We start from the raw sequence: 20,572 nt of genomic DNA, 5'->3' as shown, positions 1-20,572 counted from the left end.
TTCAACAAAAAAAGCACAACAGGTACTCTTTTATTGTTTGTTCAAATTTATGTGACTAACAAGTCAATAATGACAAAGATTTCAACCTGTGATTTTTTTCTCTTTTAAAGTAAAAGCAGTAGTGTTCTGAGGATAATCTTTCATCCGATGGAGCAGACAAGTGAAGTACGGGGGATTTACGGGGGAAGTCAGGAAAAACAAAAAACATTCACACAAAATCAATTCCTGGGACTAAACGTGTGCAAGGTTCTTACAGTGTTTAAGAAGGGCAGGGGACAAAATAATACATTACCATCAGCCTTAATAAAACCACTGAAATGCTTGAGTGGACACTTTATAACCGAAACGAAAGTTGGCACAGAAGGCACACGCGAGTGATAATGGGTATGCCAGCCATGCCTACATTTCCTACGTCCTCCTCAGGTATCAACAAACATATTCATATCAGCATCCCGATAGGAGCCTCTAACAGTGAAATGTCCCATTGAGAGGCTGACGTATATAAAACATCATAAACCAGAGTCAGAGCGTGGCGATGATGAGATAACCTTATCACATATATATTTTTTAAACGTTTCTTTTTAAATAGAGCACACAAAGCAGCAGCTTGAGAACTACTGAAATCCTATGAATAATCTGAGCAGTGTGCCGTTCTCTTTTTTAGTCATTATTATTATTATTATTATTATTATAACACTTATCTCTATGTAAAGTCTGTTCCTTTGTTGCTTTCTTTTCCTCCTGGTGATAAGCAGTGTCGCACCGACTAGATATTTTTGGTGGGAAACATCCAAGTTAAAACTGTAATATTATAAAGGCTGGTTTAAAATGCTGAACTGGAGAGAGAACTTTTAGAACAATAAAAGTGCCCTCTGGTTTGTTTTAAAACCCACAAAGTCAGACGCAGATCATTGTCTTTGTGTCACTGATCTATTGCTCGTGAGATGAGGCGAGCCGTTCCACTGGTCCCTGAAGAGCAGTGAGGAATTGTTACACTTGGTTTGTATACGAATGTCACTATATGTCACAGTTCGTTCTTCCAATCTGCTTCTCTCTTCAGCCCCCTTGATGTGTGTTGAACTTCTTGATAATATACATTTAAAACATTTAAAAACAGCGTAAGAAGTCTCGTTTCCTTCTCTGCGAAGGGAAGCTAATAATCCTCTACGACAGATCGGTTCAAGAGCAATTCTGACACAGCAGATGCATCTGTTCATTTCCTAAAGTAATTAACAAAAAAAAAAAAACTTGCAGGAGCATGGCATGAAATTAAGATTTAAAATAAAAAAATGTCCATCATACTGCTAAATCTGACCCTGTTAGTGATAATACCACAACATTTCCACCAGGGGGCAGGATTTGATTTTTGGATAGCAGGGATGTGTTGCCCACGCCTGGCAGCACACACCAATAGGAGAGCGTTCCACTCGTGGTGATACGTCGTCTCTGCCGCATCCACCCGGCAGCAGGAACAGGGGGTACACTTTAGGCCCTCGTGGTGGATGAGCAGGAGAGTCTTGGCACTTCACAAGGAGTCCTAGCAGAGCGGATGGATACGTGTGGTGCCTGATGTGAGCGCAGTGCGGGAAATGGGACGCCGTTCTCGCTCAGCCGTCCAGGCTTTGATCCAGGCTGTCCAGAGTGAGCTGACTGCGGTGGGGAGAGTTGGGGCTCGGGGGGCTGCTGGGGTTGGAGCTGTTGGAGGGGGTGGAGTGTTTGGTGGAGTCAGAGTCGGGCTGCAGGAGGAATAAACAGACAGGATTGATAAACTTGTAAAGTAGTCGAGACTGGTTTATAATCTACAATGCATGGACTTTAAAATGTATGGCCTCGCGTGTTTGCCGTGCTGGTTATATTTTTTTAAAAGAGAACTGGGGCAGTTATTACGGACCACAAAATCAGGACACAAGAGAAGTCTCTCAGTGGCCAAATGCACCTCAACGCACCGTAACATCCATCATGTATTAAGCAAGCATACAAAATCTGGGGCGAGCCAAATAAACCCATATCTGTGTTACCTCTCTTTCGTAGTCTTGATCTTGATCAGAAATACTGCGAGACGACCCCGCTCCTCCAAAATCTCCTCCTCCTCCAAAAATAAAGGACAAAATGAAACCACTGAGTTTCAATATTTCAGGAGTGCAATATATTAGGTGTCTTTTATGGAGCGATTTTAGTCTCATTAATTATTCACGCATGAAACAAGATACACACATGCGTAAACAGTTTCACATGAATAAAACCTAATTTACGTGCACAAAGTATACATATACATTTACAAAAAGCAATTCACGTGCGTAAAACAAAACTATTTTCTCATAAAGTACGTTTCGCAGACATACGACTGTGCACAAATATTTCGAAAGTTTAAAATGTACACGTTTATCGTGTTATGTGAATGTGCAAATCGTCACTCACGTGTGAATCGCCTTGGATGTGTATGTGCGTTTTTTGAGACTCCTGGCAGCGCAACCCCTCCCACGTGGGTTGTCGTACTCTTTAGCCAATCAGATTCAACTTTACCATTCAACCAATCATAAACGTGGAGAGCACAGGACTCAAAGAAAACAGCTCTGCGCACCTTTTGCGCAGTTTGACTTACTTCCTGTATTGCCATTTTAGTGATTTTTCAGCACCATTAAGCGAGATATATTCCAAAGGCGGCTAGATACAAATCTATGCGCCCATACAAAACAATGTTTCCAAGAACTAGTCATTTATTGTCCTTGTTCATTTAAAACATACATTGTATGGACATACAAACATGAACACATCTCATCTATCAGGCACAGTTTCTTACCCAGACGGAGTTTAGCAGTTAAGTGGAAGTGACTGCTGGTTGTGTAGTTTTTAAGTGGTCATGTTCACTCACTATGTCATACTTTTTTCCTACAAAATAAGTTAATAAAAACAGATTTATTTGCGTGGCTGTATTATGTTTTAATACTGCATCACAGCTCAGAGAGTAGATTAGCGAAGCTGTACAAACGAGCCTTTAGTGCAAACACTAGTGCTCCTTGAGTTCTGTGCTCTCCACGATTATGATTGGTTGAATGGTAAGGTTGAATCTGATTGGCTAAAGAGTACGACAACCCACGTGGGAGGGGTTGCGCTGCCAGGAGTCTCAAAAAACGCACATACACATCCAAGGCGATTCACACGTGAGTGACGATTTGCACATTCACATAACACGATAAACGTGTACATTTTAAACTTTCGAAATATTTGTGCACAGTCGTATGTTTGCGAAACGTACTTTATGAGAAAATAGTTTTGTTTTACGCACGTGAATTGCTTTTTGTAAATGTATATTTATACTTTGTGCACGTAAATTAGGTTTTATTTATGTGAAACTGTTTACGCATGTGTGTATCTTGTTTTACGCGTGAATAATTAATGAGACTAAAATCGCTCCATAGTCTTTGACTTGAACATTGTCGCTTGTCTTGCGAAGGGAATTGAACCTACCTGAGGCAGTGCGGGTGATGTGGGTCTTGCTTTTCTGTTGCCGTGAGATGCTAGACAGAGGGCGGGGCTTTCCGGCAGATGGGTCATCCTGGGAAGGCATCACACTCTGTAGAAAAGGTACATGGAGTTTGGTCAATTATGCACTTACACAGCAAGAGAACATGATTATTTTAATGTCATTTCTCCTTTCATTGAGATCATAAAACTATTTTCTCCATAAATTACATTATATGATTATTATGTATATATTATCATCTAATAATTAATAATATATTATCATTATATTATTATCTAGAAGAAAACAACTAACTTTAAAATAAGGTTTTAAAATTTAAGATATATATATATTTTTTATGAATACAACATCTTCCTAGTTGTAATATTGGTTAGAAATTGTATGGGGGGGCCTTTAAATGGGGGGGTCTTTAAAATAAAAAAGGTTGATATCGACTGATCTATATGACATCGTTTGTGCATAATGACAAATACACAATTTTTTTCTCTCGAAAAAACGGGAACTCATGCTTACATTAGGCTTTTACTTTGATGGTAAACAGGCACATTCACTTTTAAGAGTTTAAAAGCTGAAATGTGAAGCTCAAATTGTTTTATTGAAGCACTTGAAAAATGTGCATTAAGCTGTTTTAGGTGGGTGAACGTCAAGTTATTGACCACCATAATTTGTGTGTTTGGATCCTGTACCAAGTAATTGCTGTTTATAATGCATAAAGCTTTGCAGACTTATCAAGTACCTTGGCCCTGTTCAAAACAAAAAATCTTACTGTAAATAAATGAAATAAACTGTAAATAAATAGAGAAACCTGTCTAGTTTATATGGTAAACAACATCGTGCCACAAATAAATATTTTCTGATGGCAGAACTTTTCTTTAAACATCATAATGGGCACCGTTATCACCTGCTTAAACTAATAGATTTATAAAATTCCCCCCTAAAAACAATCACAGGCACTTCACCCGAACCTAAACAAAGAGTTCAGAAATGATATAAAATAGCAGGAGAGGGAGGAAAGGAACTATGGGTAGGGCGGGGATGGGAAATGGGGAGGAAGGAAGAGGAAGTGGAGGGGGGAGGGGCTGGGGTTGCTAGCCTACCCTTCCCAGGGAGGATGTGGAAGGAGAGGAGGAGGAAGAGGAGAACTGAAGCAGGCTCTGCTGTGAAGAAGGCTCTTTCTGCAGATAGAGCCCGGCAGAGACGGGGCTCATGTGATAGACGTGCTCAAAGTTGGTCGGAGGGGAGATCAGGGCGTGATGGCGAGAGGATGAGGGGGAGGGAGTCTCGCTCGGCTGCTGCCACGGCAACCAGAGGACAGAGCGAATCCACGACCAGAGCGAAAAACAGAAGTGAACAAGAGAAAAGAGAGAGAGAGAGAAAAGGGTGTGAGGGTGGAAGAGTGGGGCTGGCTGGCTTTGAATAAGAAACATGCAGAGAGAAGGGAGAGACTTTGGTGCTGTGTTGTCAAATGAAAGTAAAGGATGTTAGGGTGAATATAAAGCATCAGCGGCCAAGTTGACCTCAATAACACAATTTTACAAGTAAGAGCATTCAAACCTTAAACAGTCTCAAAATGGTTTCATTTTTTTTAACTATAGATCCTCATTGTTCATTTAAGATTTGGTGTTTGAGCTGAAGGACTGCACCGGGGCTATTTGAATCCACTCCTGATATGCCACCAACCTGAGAGCTCTCACATATCTGCTTAAGAAATCCTGAAGACCTTGAATAGCTGGTTTAGGTGTGTTTGATGTGCTTAACTCTGCGGGACGGTGGGCTCCCACGAGTCGACCTATACAGCCCCGGACTAAATTGATCTACAACGTTATTGATGTGACATTTTCAGATTCTCACAACTCGAAATATAAAATCTCAGAGAATGTATTTATTACCAATATATTGAATCATCTGTTTATATTTAACTAATCCCCTGATGATAGAGTCCAGACATCAGAAAAATATTTTAAAGAGAAAGTGATAGTTCACCCACTAATTCAAAATTCTGTCATCATTTACTCACCCTCTTGTCATTACAAACCTGTATGAGTTTCTTTCTTCCGCAGAACACAAAAGAAGATATTTTGAAGAATGTTGTTAACTGGCCACCATTCGCTTGCATTTGTTTAGTGTCCATACAATAGAAGTGAATGGGGTCGGTTAGCAACTTTCTTCAAAATATCTTCTTTTGTGTTCTGCGGAAGAAAGAAAGTCATAAAGGTTGGAAATGACTAGACGGTGAGTAAATGATGACAGAATTTTCATTTGTGGGTGAACTATCCCTTTAATGTGTTGTGGATGTGACGAGAACATTGTAGGATTTTTGCGCATTAAAATGTACAAACCAGAAGAAGGGATGCAGGAAAAACAGAGAAGGGAAGCCTCTTTATAGACCATAAATTAGTTGCTATAATTCAATTTTCATGTGTCCATTTATGAGGAATATGGACAGTTACGGATGTGACAATTCACTTACCAAACTATTAAAAACTATGTTCAGACTACCTTCTACCATTCCATTTGTTGGTTATTATTCCTTCTGGTTTGCACATTTTAATTCACAGAAATCCCACAAAGTATGTAATCTCTCAAAAATGTGCGTACTTTTTCATTTCCCTCATTTTAAATAGAAACTTGTGCATAGACTGATATTTTCTCATGTCTAGACTATCAACATGGGTTAGGAAAAACATAAACAGATGGTATAATATATTGGTAATAAATACATTCTCTAAGAATTTATATATCAAGCTTTGACTGCAAACGTCACTTCCATAATGCTGGAATTGCCCATGAGACAACTAAAGTTTGCAAGGCCCGAGGGACTCAAAGCAGGATTCAGCAACACATCTTGCAGAAACTTGGGCTTTGTTTAAGTGCTTAGGACTTTCAAAAACTCTTTAGATGATGTGTCGCCCCATCAGGGACCTCCTGTTACCAGGCCTTTCAAGTTAAGCTCTCATCTCGCATCAAATTGACAAAGTGAGAATGGGATCGAAATGCTCTCAGAATAAAGACATTACCAGGGGTAAATCCATGAGGACCTGCATGCCATCACCCGGGCCCATGTGAGCAACGTGGTTGAAGTTGGTGGGGTTGGAGATCAGCTTTGATCTCATCTCGGGATCCCTCAGCATCTCCCTATAAAACAAAAATAATGTAACGCTTAGAAGTGCAGATGTGACGTGGTGTGTGAAATCAGCATCTTGAAGCTATCTGACCTTCTCTGCTGTAGCCGCTCCTCCTCTGGCACTTTAAAGAGGAACTTCCTCTTGCTGCGTGTCCTCACCATCAACTTCTTGCTGTTGTCTGAGGTCTCGGGGATGGCCAGTTCACAGCCGTCTGCAAAAACAACAGAAGAAAGGACTGGAATTGGGAACTTAACGATTTTCTTCTAGGTAACGTTGAGGCTTGTGTCATATACAGTATAATACTGTGTCCTATTATCACAGGGACGGAAAGCTATTGTAAAAAACAAATGCAATAAAAACATGGCCAATGAATTAGACATTTTTTCTTCGACACATTTTCCAATGTTGGGTAAATAAAGTCAATGCTGGAGACGGCTCATCATCGACAGACGATCTGCGATCGTAAGCTCACAGCCGCGGGTGTCTGAACGTACAGTGGAAGCTGTTGGCAGCGAGCCTGGAGGAGGTGTGACGAATGAGGTCATTTCGGTTTACTAAACAAAAGCGTCTTTATCGAGAGGGCAATCTGCCAGTGTGGGTAGGATGCGAATTGTAAATGGAGCAGAAAAGGTGGAGCCATACATTTAATTACCTGCATAACTCTTATAGAGACATCTATAACTAAGAACTGTTGAACTTTACCAGAAATGTCAAGTATAAGCATGTGTGAGCCTGCTAATATACACCCCCCTGTCACAGGAAGCAAATGATTGACACTTTATGGAGGGCACATTTCTTTATCTGTGGACTATTGTAAGAGCCATCATTTCAGCAGTTAAAGGAACAGTTCACCTAAAACTAAAAATTCAGTCATCATTTACTCACCCTCGAGTTGTTTTAAATCTGTAGAATTTCATTGTTCCGATGAACACAAAAAGATATTTGGAAGAATGCTTGCCACTGACCAGTAGGAAAAATGAAGGTGGTAGTCAAAAGTTTCCCAGGACTGTTTGCTTTCCTACATTCTTCAAAATATCTTTTGCTTGTGTTCAAAAGAAAGACATTTATAAAGTATTTTTTCCTACTATTGGTAGTCAATGGTGGCCAAGAACTGTTTACAAGCATACTTCCAAATATCTTTCTCTTGAGGGTGAGTAAATGACAGAATTTTCATCTTTTGGGTCAACAATCCCTAAAAAGCGAACACAACATTCAGAAAACCAAACAAAAGAGTATGGAGGGGTGGGATCAGACCTGAGGAGTTGTTGCTGAAGTAGATAAGATGGGGCTGCTCGATGCACAACATGTTCAGACTGCCCTCCACATTCAGAGGTCGAATCTACAGACAGTCCACAGTTAAATCAGCTTTCACATTATAAATATAAACATTATTTAAAACCCAAATAACTTTATTACCTATAAAACAACTATATTTAATGAGAAAATTTCACTCACCTTTCTTAAAGAAATGGTCTGGACCCATTCTGTAGTGTGGACATCAAACACATCTACTCCATAATCACTGTACACGGTCAGGTAGTTGGAATTTGAACCTATAAAGAGTAAATGTGCATTTATATATACCATATTTCATATTTATGATCAGACTGCACTAGATGACTCATTCTGTGTTTCTTAAAGACTAACTGACCTGCTGTAAAACTGACTTAGTGTCTAAACCAAGATTTTCATTTCACAGCCAATCAAAACAAAAGCGTCTGGACATGTTTTCTGTTTGCACGCTTCCTCGCGCTCGTAACACGGTTGAAGAGCGTAAAAATATGGACACACATTTCATATTTTCATGACTACGGTGACGTTTCTCCAGATGGGATTCTTGTTACGGTTGTCTTGTCCGAACTTGACCGATTTGTCATGCCAATGTTTCTTAACTTCTACAATCAATCTTTACTAGGCTTGTCCATGTATGATGTAGAATAAACACGAGAAGTGGGATTTTGGTCAAATGGGTGGAATTTGGTGTGGGACACAATGCCAAAAAAATTAATAAATATGAAATAAATGAATAAATTTAAGTAAATGACGCGGCATATTGCTTGTCACAAATTCTAGAAAACAGTTGCTTTGATACTCTAATAACAGTGGTTCTCAAACTTTTTTGTAAAGCCCCCTTGTGTAGGGTGCATCCCTTTGTGGGCCCCCCAAATAAAAATGTATAATCTTAAACAGACATTTAATAAAACCAAAACCATATACAATTATTTACTAGGGTTATGAACTATTACCTTTTATTTGTTGGTTTCATTTAATTATGTTTGATTGCCCAAAATGCATGATACACTTCTATATTTCATTAAATGGCACAAAAACGGTGGCCCCCTGGATCCATGTTGGGGCCTCCCAGTTTGAGAACTACTGCTCTAATAAGTTCCCTGACACTTACTGCAAGCAAGCGGCATGGCTGGCCACATTAGCTCCTGCGTTCGAGACCTCCGTCCCTGAGCGTCCACGTACACTCCCAGCTGACTGAAGCACAGCAGAAATTCATTGGCCCCTACTTCCATAGCGTGCAGGGCGTCCATAGGCTGTTGGGCCAAAAACGCTAGCGAGGGGTCTGCGGGGCTCACCAGACTGACGGGGGAAGACTCTCCCTGCATGGCCAGCAAAGCAAAGCCTGATGGGTAACCCACGCACAGCCGATCACGGACGATTCTGAGCCACTGGGCGATACCGGGCGCCTGCACCTCCCACAGTTTGCGATGGTGAGGCTTTGCACGTGTGATTTCGTAGCAGAGGACCTGTCGCTTTACACCAGCCAGAAGACACGCCGGGCCACCGGGGTGTAGGGTACCTATGGTCAGAGACTGGCAGCCTTTTGTTTCTGTGAGCTTGGCATCGAAAGCACCTTCGACACCTTCTAAAGCCGCCCAGGGGTATAAGTGGACATGACGGCTCCGACCGCAAAGCAGGGCCACCATCTTCTCTTTTGGAATGAGTTCAATCTGGCTGACCTTTTTACAGTCGGCGGCACGAACGATGACTGAAAGAGGATTGTGGGAATTTAGCAGAACGTTCTGGAACAGTTTAAGATGAAAATAATGGTGGAAAACAAAGGAAAAGAAGGAACTTTACCATCTCTGGTGATCTCAACTACAAACAGGCCATCTTCGGTCCCCAAGGCGACTCGCTCTCGATCTTCAGAGATAAAAGCAGTTCAAGAGAGAACGAAACAGAACACAGACAGATCATGAATGTGGGCTCTTTCTCACACAACCACCTGTAAAACTGGCATCACATGAAGTACCCCGGCACTCACCTACGATGGCAGCTGATTGTGTCGTTTTGATGGCGGGAAGGCTGCTGTCGTAAGCCTCGTGCAGGAGATGAACTACACGGTTCTTCAGGTGGTTCTTGGCCAAGATGTTCTGCAGACCCTCCAGGATTCCCACCCACTTCCTCTTCTCCGCCTCGCTCTCAGCCAAGACCAGCAGAGGCACCGGTTGGATCGGGGAGTTCAGAGTGGATGATGTTACCTGCACAGTTCAGAAAATAAAGGTCAATTATCAATGAGTGATGCACACACATGCAATCATAACAATACATATTTTTAGGAGCATACCCTGAATATGCAAGGAATGTCTTTACGGCTGGCATGGATCACGTCAGAGGCCAACACAGAGCTTACACAAAAGCCCTCATCTCTGGAAGAACAAGGGACAGTCACAATTGTTACGAAAATAAAAAAACGATTCAAAACATACTTTTTTCCCATACAAACTATTGGTAAATGGTGAACTTGAGAATCAATATTTAGAACATGTATCCGGTTACTTCCTTGTATTAATGACAAAACAACACAAGCCATTACGTCAAAGTTGAAAAAAGTGAAATGGCACCTGTCACAAAAACATGTTTTCCACAGTTTTGTCTGTGTGGTTTGACGCAACAAATATTTCAGAATTCTTTCATCACTTACTCACCCTCGAGTTGTTCCAAATCTGTATACATTTCTTTGTTCTGATGAACACAGAGAAAGATATTTGGAAGAATGCTTGTAACCAAACAGTTCTTGGCCACCATTGACTACCATCGAAGGAAAAATTACAATGGTATTCAAAAGTGCCACAAAACTGTTTAACAAAATTTTCAAAATATCTTCTTTTGTGTTCAACAGATCAAAGAAATGTATACAGTAATTTTCCTACCAAGGTAGTCAATAGGGGTGTGACGGGATTTGCCATCCCGCGGCGCTACTTTCCCACAGTTTTTCTATGTAAACACGCGCTAGACGGAGGGGTTTGCACATTCGTTCACTTGTGTCTTTTTCAGTGACTTCGGTTCGCGTTGCGAGCACCGCATATGTTACATAAGTGCAATGTATGGATATAACAATGCGTTTATGTAGTTTTAACTGTTTCTTCGAAGGCTATAATGAAAAATGAGGGTTCAGTCAGTGGAGGGAGGAGGATTGACAGGATTGTGATATGACTGCTTTCCCCTCACACACCCAATTTGAGTGTATAACATGCTGGGTGTTTGTGGTTTTATGATTCAAAATGTGATTTTAGCATATAGAGAAAAGAACCACAGCTCTTTACTAAAAGCTGCGCTGTTAATAATACAGAAAGCATATTTTTTGTGCAATGACTTGCCTGTCAGTAAGTTTTGTGAAAAAACATTTTGCAGTGTTTACAATATTGTTTGATTTTAAAATGCCTACATTTTTTGCATTTTGTGAATGAAAGTGAAAATGAAAAAGTGAATAAAAGACAAATTTTCCCTATATATTTCATCATTGAGGATAAAAAAAAAAAGATTAAAAATCTCGTTATCGTGAACCCAGTGTCGTGGGATGTCTCATCACACCCCTAGTAGTCAATGGTGGCCAAGAACTGTTTGATTACAAGCATTCTTCCAAATATCTTTTTCTGTGTTCAACAAAAAAAATGATACAGATCTGGAACTTGAGGGTGAGTAAATGAAGACAGAATTTAAAATTTTGGGTGAACAGTTTCTTTTATTCTGCTGTATTTACTACCCAATTTTGTTTTCATTTGGTACCTGCCCGAGAATTACTTTTCCTTTACATCATTATTTGACCTGAGTGTACGTGATGAGAGCACATGACTAATTCTGACCTCAAGTCGAGAACTTGACTGGCCATAACAACAGGCTGAGTGGACTTCCCTTCAGACACCTCATAGAGGAAGAGTTTACAGTCACACACTACAGCGTACGCTCTCTGCCAGCCCTTCTTCACTCCTGTGGGCTTTGGGATCTGAAAAACGCCAAATAAATTTTAGATCAACAAGGGCATTTTAACAATGCACAAATCTTTAATAGTTAACTATTGTTCATGTTTGTTTTTAATGCAGTTTTTCGATTGTCATCATTCAACCCTAAAAAACAAACGTAACTACAATATTACCCTCACCCTGACAAAGCCTTTGTAAGCTGTGCCAATGCCTCTGTGCACATCAATACCCAGAGGTCTCTTGGCCTGCTCCGGAGGAATGGGGCAAAGCTGCGGCGCGTTTTCTTTGCACGACACGTGGCAGATGAAAGAGCATACTAAAAGAGACCAGGACACATACAATAAGGAAGATTAAACATTCACTAGCACCACGCACAGTTCAAAAGAAATAACTCTTTATACAAATGAAACATTTTCATTGCCTTCTGATCAAACCTAGCTCGCAACACACGTTAAGATCAAAAGCTCCTTATCTTCTTCATAAAACCTGCCAGTTTGGTTTTCTTCTTATCAAAGACATTTTTTATGCATCAGTGATACCCGGCTGGCTGGCTTACCTTCGCAGGCGTAGCCTTGTCGGATCTGCCCCACCATCAGAGAGGTACAGTGAGTGCACTGAGTCGGGCTGGAGAAGGTCTTGATGCTCAGCTGGTGAGCTTTAGGCTGTTGACACAAACAAATTGTAAACAGTTAAAGCAACAAGTAAAAACTGAAACCAAAAGGCAGAGCCGAGGATGGAAATGGATGGATTGATGAATGAATCTGTACCTTTGGTGCACTGAGAGTGGGCTGATAAAGTGGAGACGAAGCAGCAGGGGTGGTAGCTTGAGGCTTCGCTGGTTCCTGGAGTATTAAAAAACAGTTACAGACTATCTACTAGGAAAGCAAACGGTGGATATAAAACAGTTTATTTTTTTGTTTCAGTCAGCTTCTTTTGATTTGTCAAGCTTTTTCCCACCGAGGATTAACCAGGAACTGACTAAATCAATGACCAATGTATCAGACAGGAAGTCTAAGAGTGATGGAATGTAACAGGAAGCCCGAGGAGGTGGACACTCACATCCTGTTCTGAAGCCACCGATGGGGAGGTTTCTGACTTCTGGGGTGTGGTCTCCCCATCACCAATAGAGCTTGGCTGTGGGGAAAGACGACAGGAGTGAACATTTGTTGTGTGCTAATTCTATTCCATCTACACAACATCTTTTGTCCTACAGCTTCCTGTTGCTCACAATTACGATACAACATTCTTTAACCCCCCCAACTGACATTAACACATCACACAAGTCACACATACATAATCACAGAATTGTGAAAAGATATTAGATTACATAAGTGTTCAGAGGTCGCATGGTCATCATAAGTTTAAGCGCATCATAAGTTTTACTGATGATGGTCTGATCTTATAGCTCAGCAGGACCTCTGAATAGAATTCACTCAATTTAACAGAATTTACTAAACTAGACTTTACAGTTTCTGGGGAAATTGTGAATGGTTGACAGGGTGTTGCTATGTGGTTGCTAAGGAGTACACTGTTATGCAATGGCCAGGGATGATACCCGTCGTTGAAAACCTGTGTAAAACCGCTTTCTTTTGTAGGACACACAAGAAGATATTTTGAGAAATTGTTTTGTGGTTTTGTCCATGCAATGCAAGTCAATGTGGTCCAATGTTGTTTGCTTACCAACATTCTTCCAAGTATCTTTTGTGTTCCGCAGAAGAATGTTTTTTTCTCCATATGTTATTTTTCTACAGCATAGTGTGACAAGTTATGTGCTGAGTATAGAGTTAGGAATTTGTTGACGCTCCCTTAACCGTAAGAACGTGCATTAGTCTTTTCAAACACCACTAATCACGTGTGGTTTTGTGATTTTTGGCAGAAGACATGAACTCCTGTGCAGTGTATAACTCAAACGCAAATGCATTTGTAAAACCAAACACTAAAACAACATGCTGACATTCAATAAAACTCTAAATAACATACAAACAACGTTTAACCAAGCACACACATTAGAATGTGAACTAAATACGTCTGTAACAACTGAATGCACACAATAATGAGTGACAGAAAAGGGAATTAACATGAAACTCCCTTTACAATCTAATGTTTTATTAACTGACAAGCCAGCACATCCTCGCAAAACTCATCTCTGCATTTGGACTCTTATAAATAACACTGATACGCCCCCCATAATTGACTAACCTTTCCTTTATTTAATTCGATTTTTTGTACGGCTTGTTGTCTTAATCATTCAGTCCACATTACGAATACTCTGAGAGTTAACTAACATGATTTGGTGGCCTTTACAGTCAAGTCAAATGAAAAGTGATGTTATTTGCGCTAGGGCTTTAAGAGGTTAGAATGCAATGAGGTGGGTAATGCTAACAGATGAATGCTAATTCTGAGTCATGCTCTAAGCATTCACACGCTAACCTTTAGCACCTACAAATAAATTAAACTAAATCTAACGTCTGGATGCATTACGGCAAGGAAAACATGGCCAGCAGACAAAAAATGGAATAAACTGGTTGGCGTGCTGGTTAGGCAGTAAACTGTAAAGCGAATGATATTTTGCCTCAAGTTAAATTCTAATGATTTCAAGTAATGTGAGCTGTTTAGACAAAGAAAGCACAAGGAGCAGCACTAAACTTCATTTGACTTTTTGTCAAAAAAGTGTTTTTTTGTCTGCTGACAGATGGCTCCTGAGGTTACAGGTCACAGAGGGAGGAGCTTTGTTACTTCAAACTTACTTCATCCCAAAGCGCAAGCAGAGATGATGCGGATGAGGAGGATACAGCGTCCTTTTTTATGAGGGGGACAAAAATAAGATGACAGGTAATACAGCTTTACGTGTTTTGAACTTGCTTTGACTTGGTCTTCTCCATACAATCTGTAGATCACGTCCACTGTTTTAAACTGAAGTATGGAAGCAGTTTCCCGATGAGGCATTATTGAAACAGAGCCCTGAACGTCTATAATCATCTGTTTGCCTTGATCTGCGATTAGATGATCAACAGTGCATGATGGGTCATTGGGAAGTGAAATGACTCTATAATTGTAGTAAGTTCATCACACAGCTGCTGTTCCAATGCAATCTTTCGAGCGCGCTACACAAGAACTAACGGGAAGTCTGAGCGATTTCATCAATGCTGTTTTACATGATATGTGGTAACCTTGAGTGTTCGGCTCATTTTTAATGGAAGAAAAACAGCAGAACAGCAACAGCACTGCTAATCTAGCTGTGTCTCAGGGTTCCTACACATTTTCCATTGCGAAATTCCATACTTTTCCAGACTAAGGAAAAGTATTCTAAGTTCTAAGACCATATTTAACATCTGAAAAAGTGGTTTTAAAAATCAAACTGTTCACATGTATATTATTATAATATTTTGCCAAATAATAAGTAGACTGTTGTAGCTATACCTCGTACAAATGAATGAACACCAAACCAAGAAATGTTCAATGCACAAGGGCCCGGATTGAACCTCGTACAATTTTGAAAGAAGCCAAGTTAAATAACTTCTCTTTTCATGTTCATTAATGAATTATATTTCACCAGTCCTTCTGTTGCTGTGGGTTTTTAGAAATACTGAGGTCCAAAAACAAGTTTGTCCCAAACAAAATATATATATGATATTTTATACAAATATTGCCAAATTGGAGTACAATCAATCTTTCAAGAGCATTTGGGTTTGGAATGACAAATGTAAGCGCTATTCCTTTGACCTTTTGTGCTACAGACATAGACATCAAATTACAAAAGTTGCAGACACTTGTTTTTTATTAAAATCGTTAAAATAATATAGAACGAGAATTAAAGAACAAGAATTCATTGATGTGTTTGAAATATTTGCAAATATTCAAACACATCAATGAATTCTTGTTCTTTAATTCTAAATAAGAACAAGAATAAATAATATTGTTTTAATAGGATAAACACAACCTATAAACGCACCCGAGTCAAAGCCATGCAGTTTAGGATGATCTGATGAAGGTCTGGTCATGTTTTTGTCTCGTTTTATCATTTTGTAGTTTGCATTATTGGATATTACAATTGGCCATTTAGTCAGGTTCGTTATTTAAATGTTGATGAGCGTCAAGCATGCTCAAATTGGGAGCGCAAACTCCCGAGCGCTCTGGAAAGAGGGAGAAAGCAACACAGCCAGCGTTTTTCAGGTGTTTTTAGACGTGACATGTGAACAACCCCCTAACATTTCTATGATAAAACATTAAACATTTAGCTACGCACTCTTTCACAATTAGCTGACCTTGAGCTTCCGGCCTCTTTCTTTTGATTGGACAGTAATCCTCGGCTTCCTTCATTTGATTGGCCAACTCAATCAGAGAGCGCTGTTAGACAGCTGAGGTAGACCAGATCCGAGATTCGTTATCTAGGCGTTCTGTACTATATTGTCGGCACTAAGTACAGTTTTGTCCTATTAGGCAATTTTTTTCACGACTTTTATTACATACCGTGGAAAAACTACCCGGACATCAGGGACCTAAATGATGGGTACGGCCATGTGTTCAACGTGTTTAGTCAAACAGTAGGGGGAGCCCTAACTGCGTAACATCCAATCGCAGCAAACAGTCCACCAGCAGATTTGGTTTAGCGCCGATCTTTTGGCAGCGCTCGAAACATGCTCCAAACTTCATAAAAATGCATGTGTTATCAGAAATTCTTAATTTTACATTTTAGAAAACCGAATGGGCAATAGTCTGGAAACCCATCATTTTCTCCATACTCAATTTTCTTTTTTCCATACTAATCCAGACCTGGAAAACAATCAAATAAAAATCCATACTTTTCCAAAACGCGTAGGAACCCTGTGTGTCTGAAATCGCCTGTGTTCCCTATATAGTGCACTATACAGTATAGGTTTCCAATTCTTTATATAAGAAATAGTGAATGAGAGAACAAGTGGATACAACAAACATCTGAACTCCAATCATCATTATCAATCATTTAAATTCTATTTGTTCTATTAATCTGTTTACATTTCAAGAACTTTTTTAAATACTTTAATAATAATAATAATATATTATTATTAATAATAATACATTAATTTTATTATTATAAATATGATTATGAATTATTGCTTACAATTTTTGTTGATGTTTTGGTGTTGATAATAATAATAATAATAACAATAATATTAATCACTTTGATAAATGTATTAATATCGTTATCAATTAAAATATTTATTGTGTTAATTTAATTAGTTTAGTTATTTATTATTTATTAACTGCATGCAACACAATATTTACAAACATTGCCTCATACAGAGATGCAGAACATTTCGTTCACTTGCATTATCTTTACCGGCTTGTATGTCTATGTAAAAAGACCCTATATCGAATCTATATAGATTGCCCGGAGCAATCGTGTCGCCCATAGCATACCATGTAAAACACCCGAAAGACTGTTGATCGAGAAATCCCCAGAACCAGTATGTACCCGTCAGTGTCTCGACGTTTATAAGCTGCAGTCATCTCCCGTGTTTAATGTGGCTACATTAGACATTATCTCATCGTTCTGATAAACAACTAACTACTTCTCTGATGTTCTGAGGTCCGGAGATCATTGTAATGATGACATGGACAAAGAGAGGCTTGTTCAAGGCTCGTAATGCAGTAATGCATCACCAGATGCATCAGCCAGATATAATGAGAAACACTCACTCTGAATGTCAGGTCATGAGCGAGGGGGGAGGTATTGAAGTACTCGAAGATGGAGTCCTGAAAGTCTGGCAGCTTCAGGCCTACGGATGAGAGAAAACCAAATTGTAAGGAAGGAAATTAAACCATGCAAAAAAAAATATTAAAAATCTTCATTCATATTTTTTACCTTTGTCTGTCCGTGAGCGGCTCTCCTCCATTTCCTTCTTCAAGTTCTCCATCTGTTCTTCCAGCTCTCTGTTCTTGACCTCTGTATCCTTCAGTTTGCTGTAGGACAAGAGAGACCAAAAAGTATGTCATGCCACACAGTATGTACAACAGTTTAAAGGTTCCCATAACCTAGAATTAAAACTGCAACTTTCAGATTTAAGACATCGGAACTCTTGCTTTTTTCGGAGTTTACTTATACAGACCCAACTGCTGCAACTTGGCCGAGTTTATCAACACCATTCTGAATATATGAAAAGATTGTCTATTACAGCGCAATAAAAGACTGACCTCTCAAAAGAGATGTTGGCCGCTTTGACCTTGCGCAGCTCTTCCTGAACCAGTTGCTTGGCACGGATTTCAGCTTCTAAGGCCGACTGCAGTTCCAGACGGGCAGACATGTCCAATTTCTGACTGCGACGCACCTTCCACAAGGGATCCTGTAAAGGAAAGGAGACGCAGTTTATAAACTAAGCCAGTCTTTCCATTAGCTTTACTCTGAAGCATATATTCCTTAAAGATGGTCGAGATTTAATTAGATCAGAAAATGTAGAGGTCTAGAACAAATTGCCTGAAGTTGCGTTCACACCGCCAGCGATTTGGCTGTGTCGCTCGTCTCTTTCTATCAGGTCTTTGAGAGGCATTCTAATTCTGGTTGTCCTTTTAACAATTGTAAGCAAACACTGCAGTAACAGGTTTTTTCCTGCATAGAGAATTTTGAGGTGGCCGCCTCAGCCAAATTTCATGCCGCCTCCGACTCTCAGCAAAATTATGTAGGGTGTCTTCACAAAAAACACTGCGGGCATTAAACAGACTGTCATTTGTAACTGCAATTGCGGCATTACGCCACAAAAGAGGCTCTGTTTCGTTATCGCCGAAGAGTTCAGTAGAAGAGCTTAGGAGGTGTATTAGCGGTGTTTGACGGCGGTTCATTTGTTTTACGTTCAATTTTTTGAAAAGGTTTCTTAAATTAACGTGCTGTACATCATTGGAATGTTTTTAACTGTGAAGTTGGCTCGTAGAATCAGCGTTCGCCAGTATGAACGCACATTGCGATCAGACCGACTCGCACTCAAATGACTCCTTTGAACCGATTCATTTAAACAGAATGTAAGAGATCAGCGATTCATTCAAAGCTCAGTGAACCACAAGAGAACGTAGGATATGAACGAACTTTGCTCATTTAGTAAGACTGGTTAATTATCACCTGAAAAGTTAGTTAAGCTTGTATTCAAATATTCAACTTTTCTGTTCAGGTGAATTAATTGAATGTTTTATATAATTTATTAGTTGTCATTTTCATAATTTGTTTTGAACTTTAATATAAGTGTTTTGTTAAGTCACTTAAAGGGACGGTATGCCTACACGAGCATTGCACCACCTCCGAGCCAGGAAAAACCCTGAGTAACCGATGAAAGACGGATGACGTGAGCTCATTGGTTGTTGCTCCCAAAAGTCAATTCTCAACTATCTTACACACCCACTTCCTGTCATGTCACAAGCCGGGTTTCCATCACCCTGGTTTTAAGTTTCACAACAAACACAAAATAAAAACCCTTAATTTGAAAAAACAGATAATGCGAATAATAGGATGGGAGATGGAAACGCATTTGCCAAATACATTTTGACATAGGGAAAATGAAACCCTTGAGACTATGAGGCTGCTATGAGACTATGAGGCTCTGATGGTGTCTTTCTGGTTTCCGGGTCTTTTTATTTACCGTTTTGCTAAGTTCGCTCGAGGAACTTGATGGAAACACAAATTTCGCATTTGTTTTTCCTTCTGTTATTGTGAACTTTGAAAAGATTCGAATCATGTTTTGATGGAAACCTGGCTACTGTCGCTCGTGTTAGTTAAGCTAAGCTGCTATTGAAATGAATGAGATCATATCGCTACCATTCGCGGACTGTGTGAACGGGCCTTAAAGGACAACAAAGCCAACAAAATATGTGGACCATTAAATCCTGTAACTTCAAAACTAATTATATAATATATTACTTATTTCAATTATCAAACCTGTTTTGTAACCATTTAATTGTTATAAATAAGACTAAATTCTATTACAAAGCAGCATGCATGAAAAATGACACCCAAATAGACTCCACCACATAACACAGATACCAAAATTCCCCCCAGCAAAATAAAACTTAATCCCCTAAAATGCATTTGCCATAAATCCGAGGACCCGCGAGGTGCTTATCTTAGATCTCCAACAGTTTAACAGCTATTGATCTCAGCTGTCAGCAAACCATTCCAGCACCTACATGTGTGGCTACACAACAAGATGGAGATTTACAAAAGAAAAACAGCCAATTGGCTGAGGGACAGCTGAAGATTGTGAAGAGAAAAAAGGATTACATCTATTTTACTGTTCAAACGCGTGAACATATCTGGGAACTGATGATGGCACATGCGCGTAGCTTCTGCCTATGTGATTTCACATCTGATGGGAAGTGGGCAGCGGTGATGGGCATTTATGGGATGTTACTGGCAGAACTCATCAATGCTTTACATTAGAGCTCTGAGACTGCAGGTCCTGTCCAGATTGGCTCTTAAACACTCACGATCTGGTCTTACACTGAGGAACTCTTTTGTTTAAGATTGTCCAGTTAAGGAGTTCTCAATAAGACTGATCTGATATCCATCCAAAAGCGTGCAGGCGGAAAATGGAGTGTATACAGACAGACATCAGAAGAACAATGGACTTTTTATGAATTATGTTTAGCAATGGAGAGAGCTGATGCAGCACTTCAATTCATCTGCCCTTTGACGTTTTCATGTTTTTTTTTCTATTAATCCCTGTGAAATTGTTTGATGAGAACAGTTTCTGTCCTGTGATGATGTATAAGAACAGGAAGCTGAA

The 20,572-nt window shown here is 39.7% G+C and overlaps 1 protein-coding gene across 7 annotated transcripts in view; it reads right to left on the bottom strand.

Annotated features, from left to right (window-relative positions):
• The window catches only part of cdc42bpb (CDC42 binding protein kinase beta (DMPK-like)), an 84,792-nt gene continuing 64,220 nt past the window's right edge, over window positions 1-20,572 (bottom strand). For 2 of the 7 annotated variants that reach the window (XM_057352310.1, XM_057352315.1), the window contains 21 exons: window positions 18,000-18,148; window positions 17,671-17,768; window positions 17,505-17,584; window positions 14,573-14,623; window positions 12,885-12,959; window positions 12,593-12,667; window positions 12,382-12,487; window positions 12,005-12,141; window positions 11,709-11,848; window positions 10,190-10,271; window positions 9,887-10,103; window positions 9,703-9,765; window positions 9,014-9,610; window positions 8,065-8,162; window positions 7,864-7,948; window positions 6,700-6,820; window positions 6,502-6,619; window positions 4,582-4,776; window positions 3,469-3,574; window positions 2,019-2,089; window positions 1-1,736 (listed from right to left, as the gene is read on the bottom strand). In XM_057352310.1, coding sequence (XP_057208293.1) covers window positions 1,608-1,736; window positions 2,019-2,089; window positions 3,469-3,574; window positions 4,582-4,776; window positions 6,502-6,619; window positions 6,700-6,820; window positions 7,864-7,948; window positions 8,065-8,162; window positions 9,014-9,610; window positions 9,703-9,765; window positions 9,887-10,103; window positions 10,190-10,271; window positions 11,709-11,848; window positions 12,005-12,141; window positions 12,382-12,487; window positions 12,593-12,667; window positions 12,885-12,959; window positions 14,573-14,623; window positions 17,505-17,584; window positions 17,671-17,768; window positions 18,000-18,148 — 2,793 coding nt within the window. In that variant the 3' untranslated portion in view covers window positions 1-1,607. The remainder of the gene's footprint in view (window positions 1,737-2,018; window positions 2,090-3,468; window positions 3,575-4,581; window positions 4,777-6,501; window positions 6,620-6,699; window positions 6,821-7,863; window positions 7,949-8,064; window positions 8,163-9,013; window positions 9,611-9,702; window positions 9,766-9,886; window positions 10,104-10,189; window positions 10,272-11,708; window positions 11,849-12,004; window positions 12,142-12,381; window positions 12,488-12,592; window positions 12,668-12,884; window positions 12,960-14,572; window positions 14,624-17,504; window positions 17,585-17,670; window positions 17,769-17,999; window positions 18,149-20,572) is intronic. The other 5 variants (XM_057352311.1, XM_057352316.1, XM_057352317.1 and 2 more) reach the window with 4 other exon arrangements.

The sequence above is a fragment of the Triplophysa rosa genome, linkage group LG15, assembly GCF_024868665.1.
Source record: "Triplophysa rosa linkage group LG15, Trosa_1v2, whole genome shotgun sequence".
NCBI lineage: Eukaryota > Metazoa > Chordata > Actinopteri > Cypriniformes > Nemacheilidae > Triplophysa > Triplophysa rosa.
This window is presented reverse-complemented; position numbering and strand designations above follow the sequence as displayed.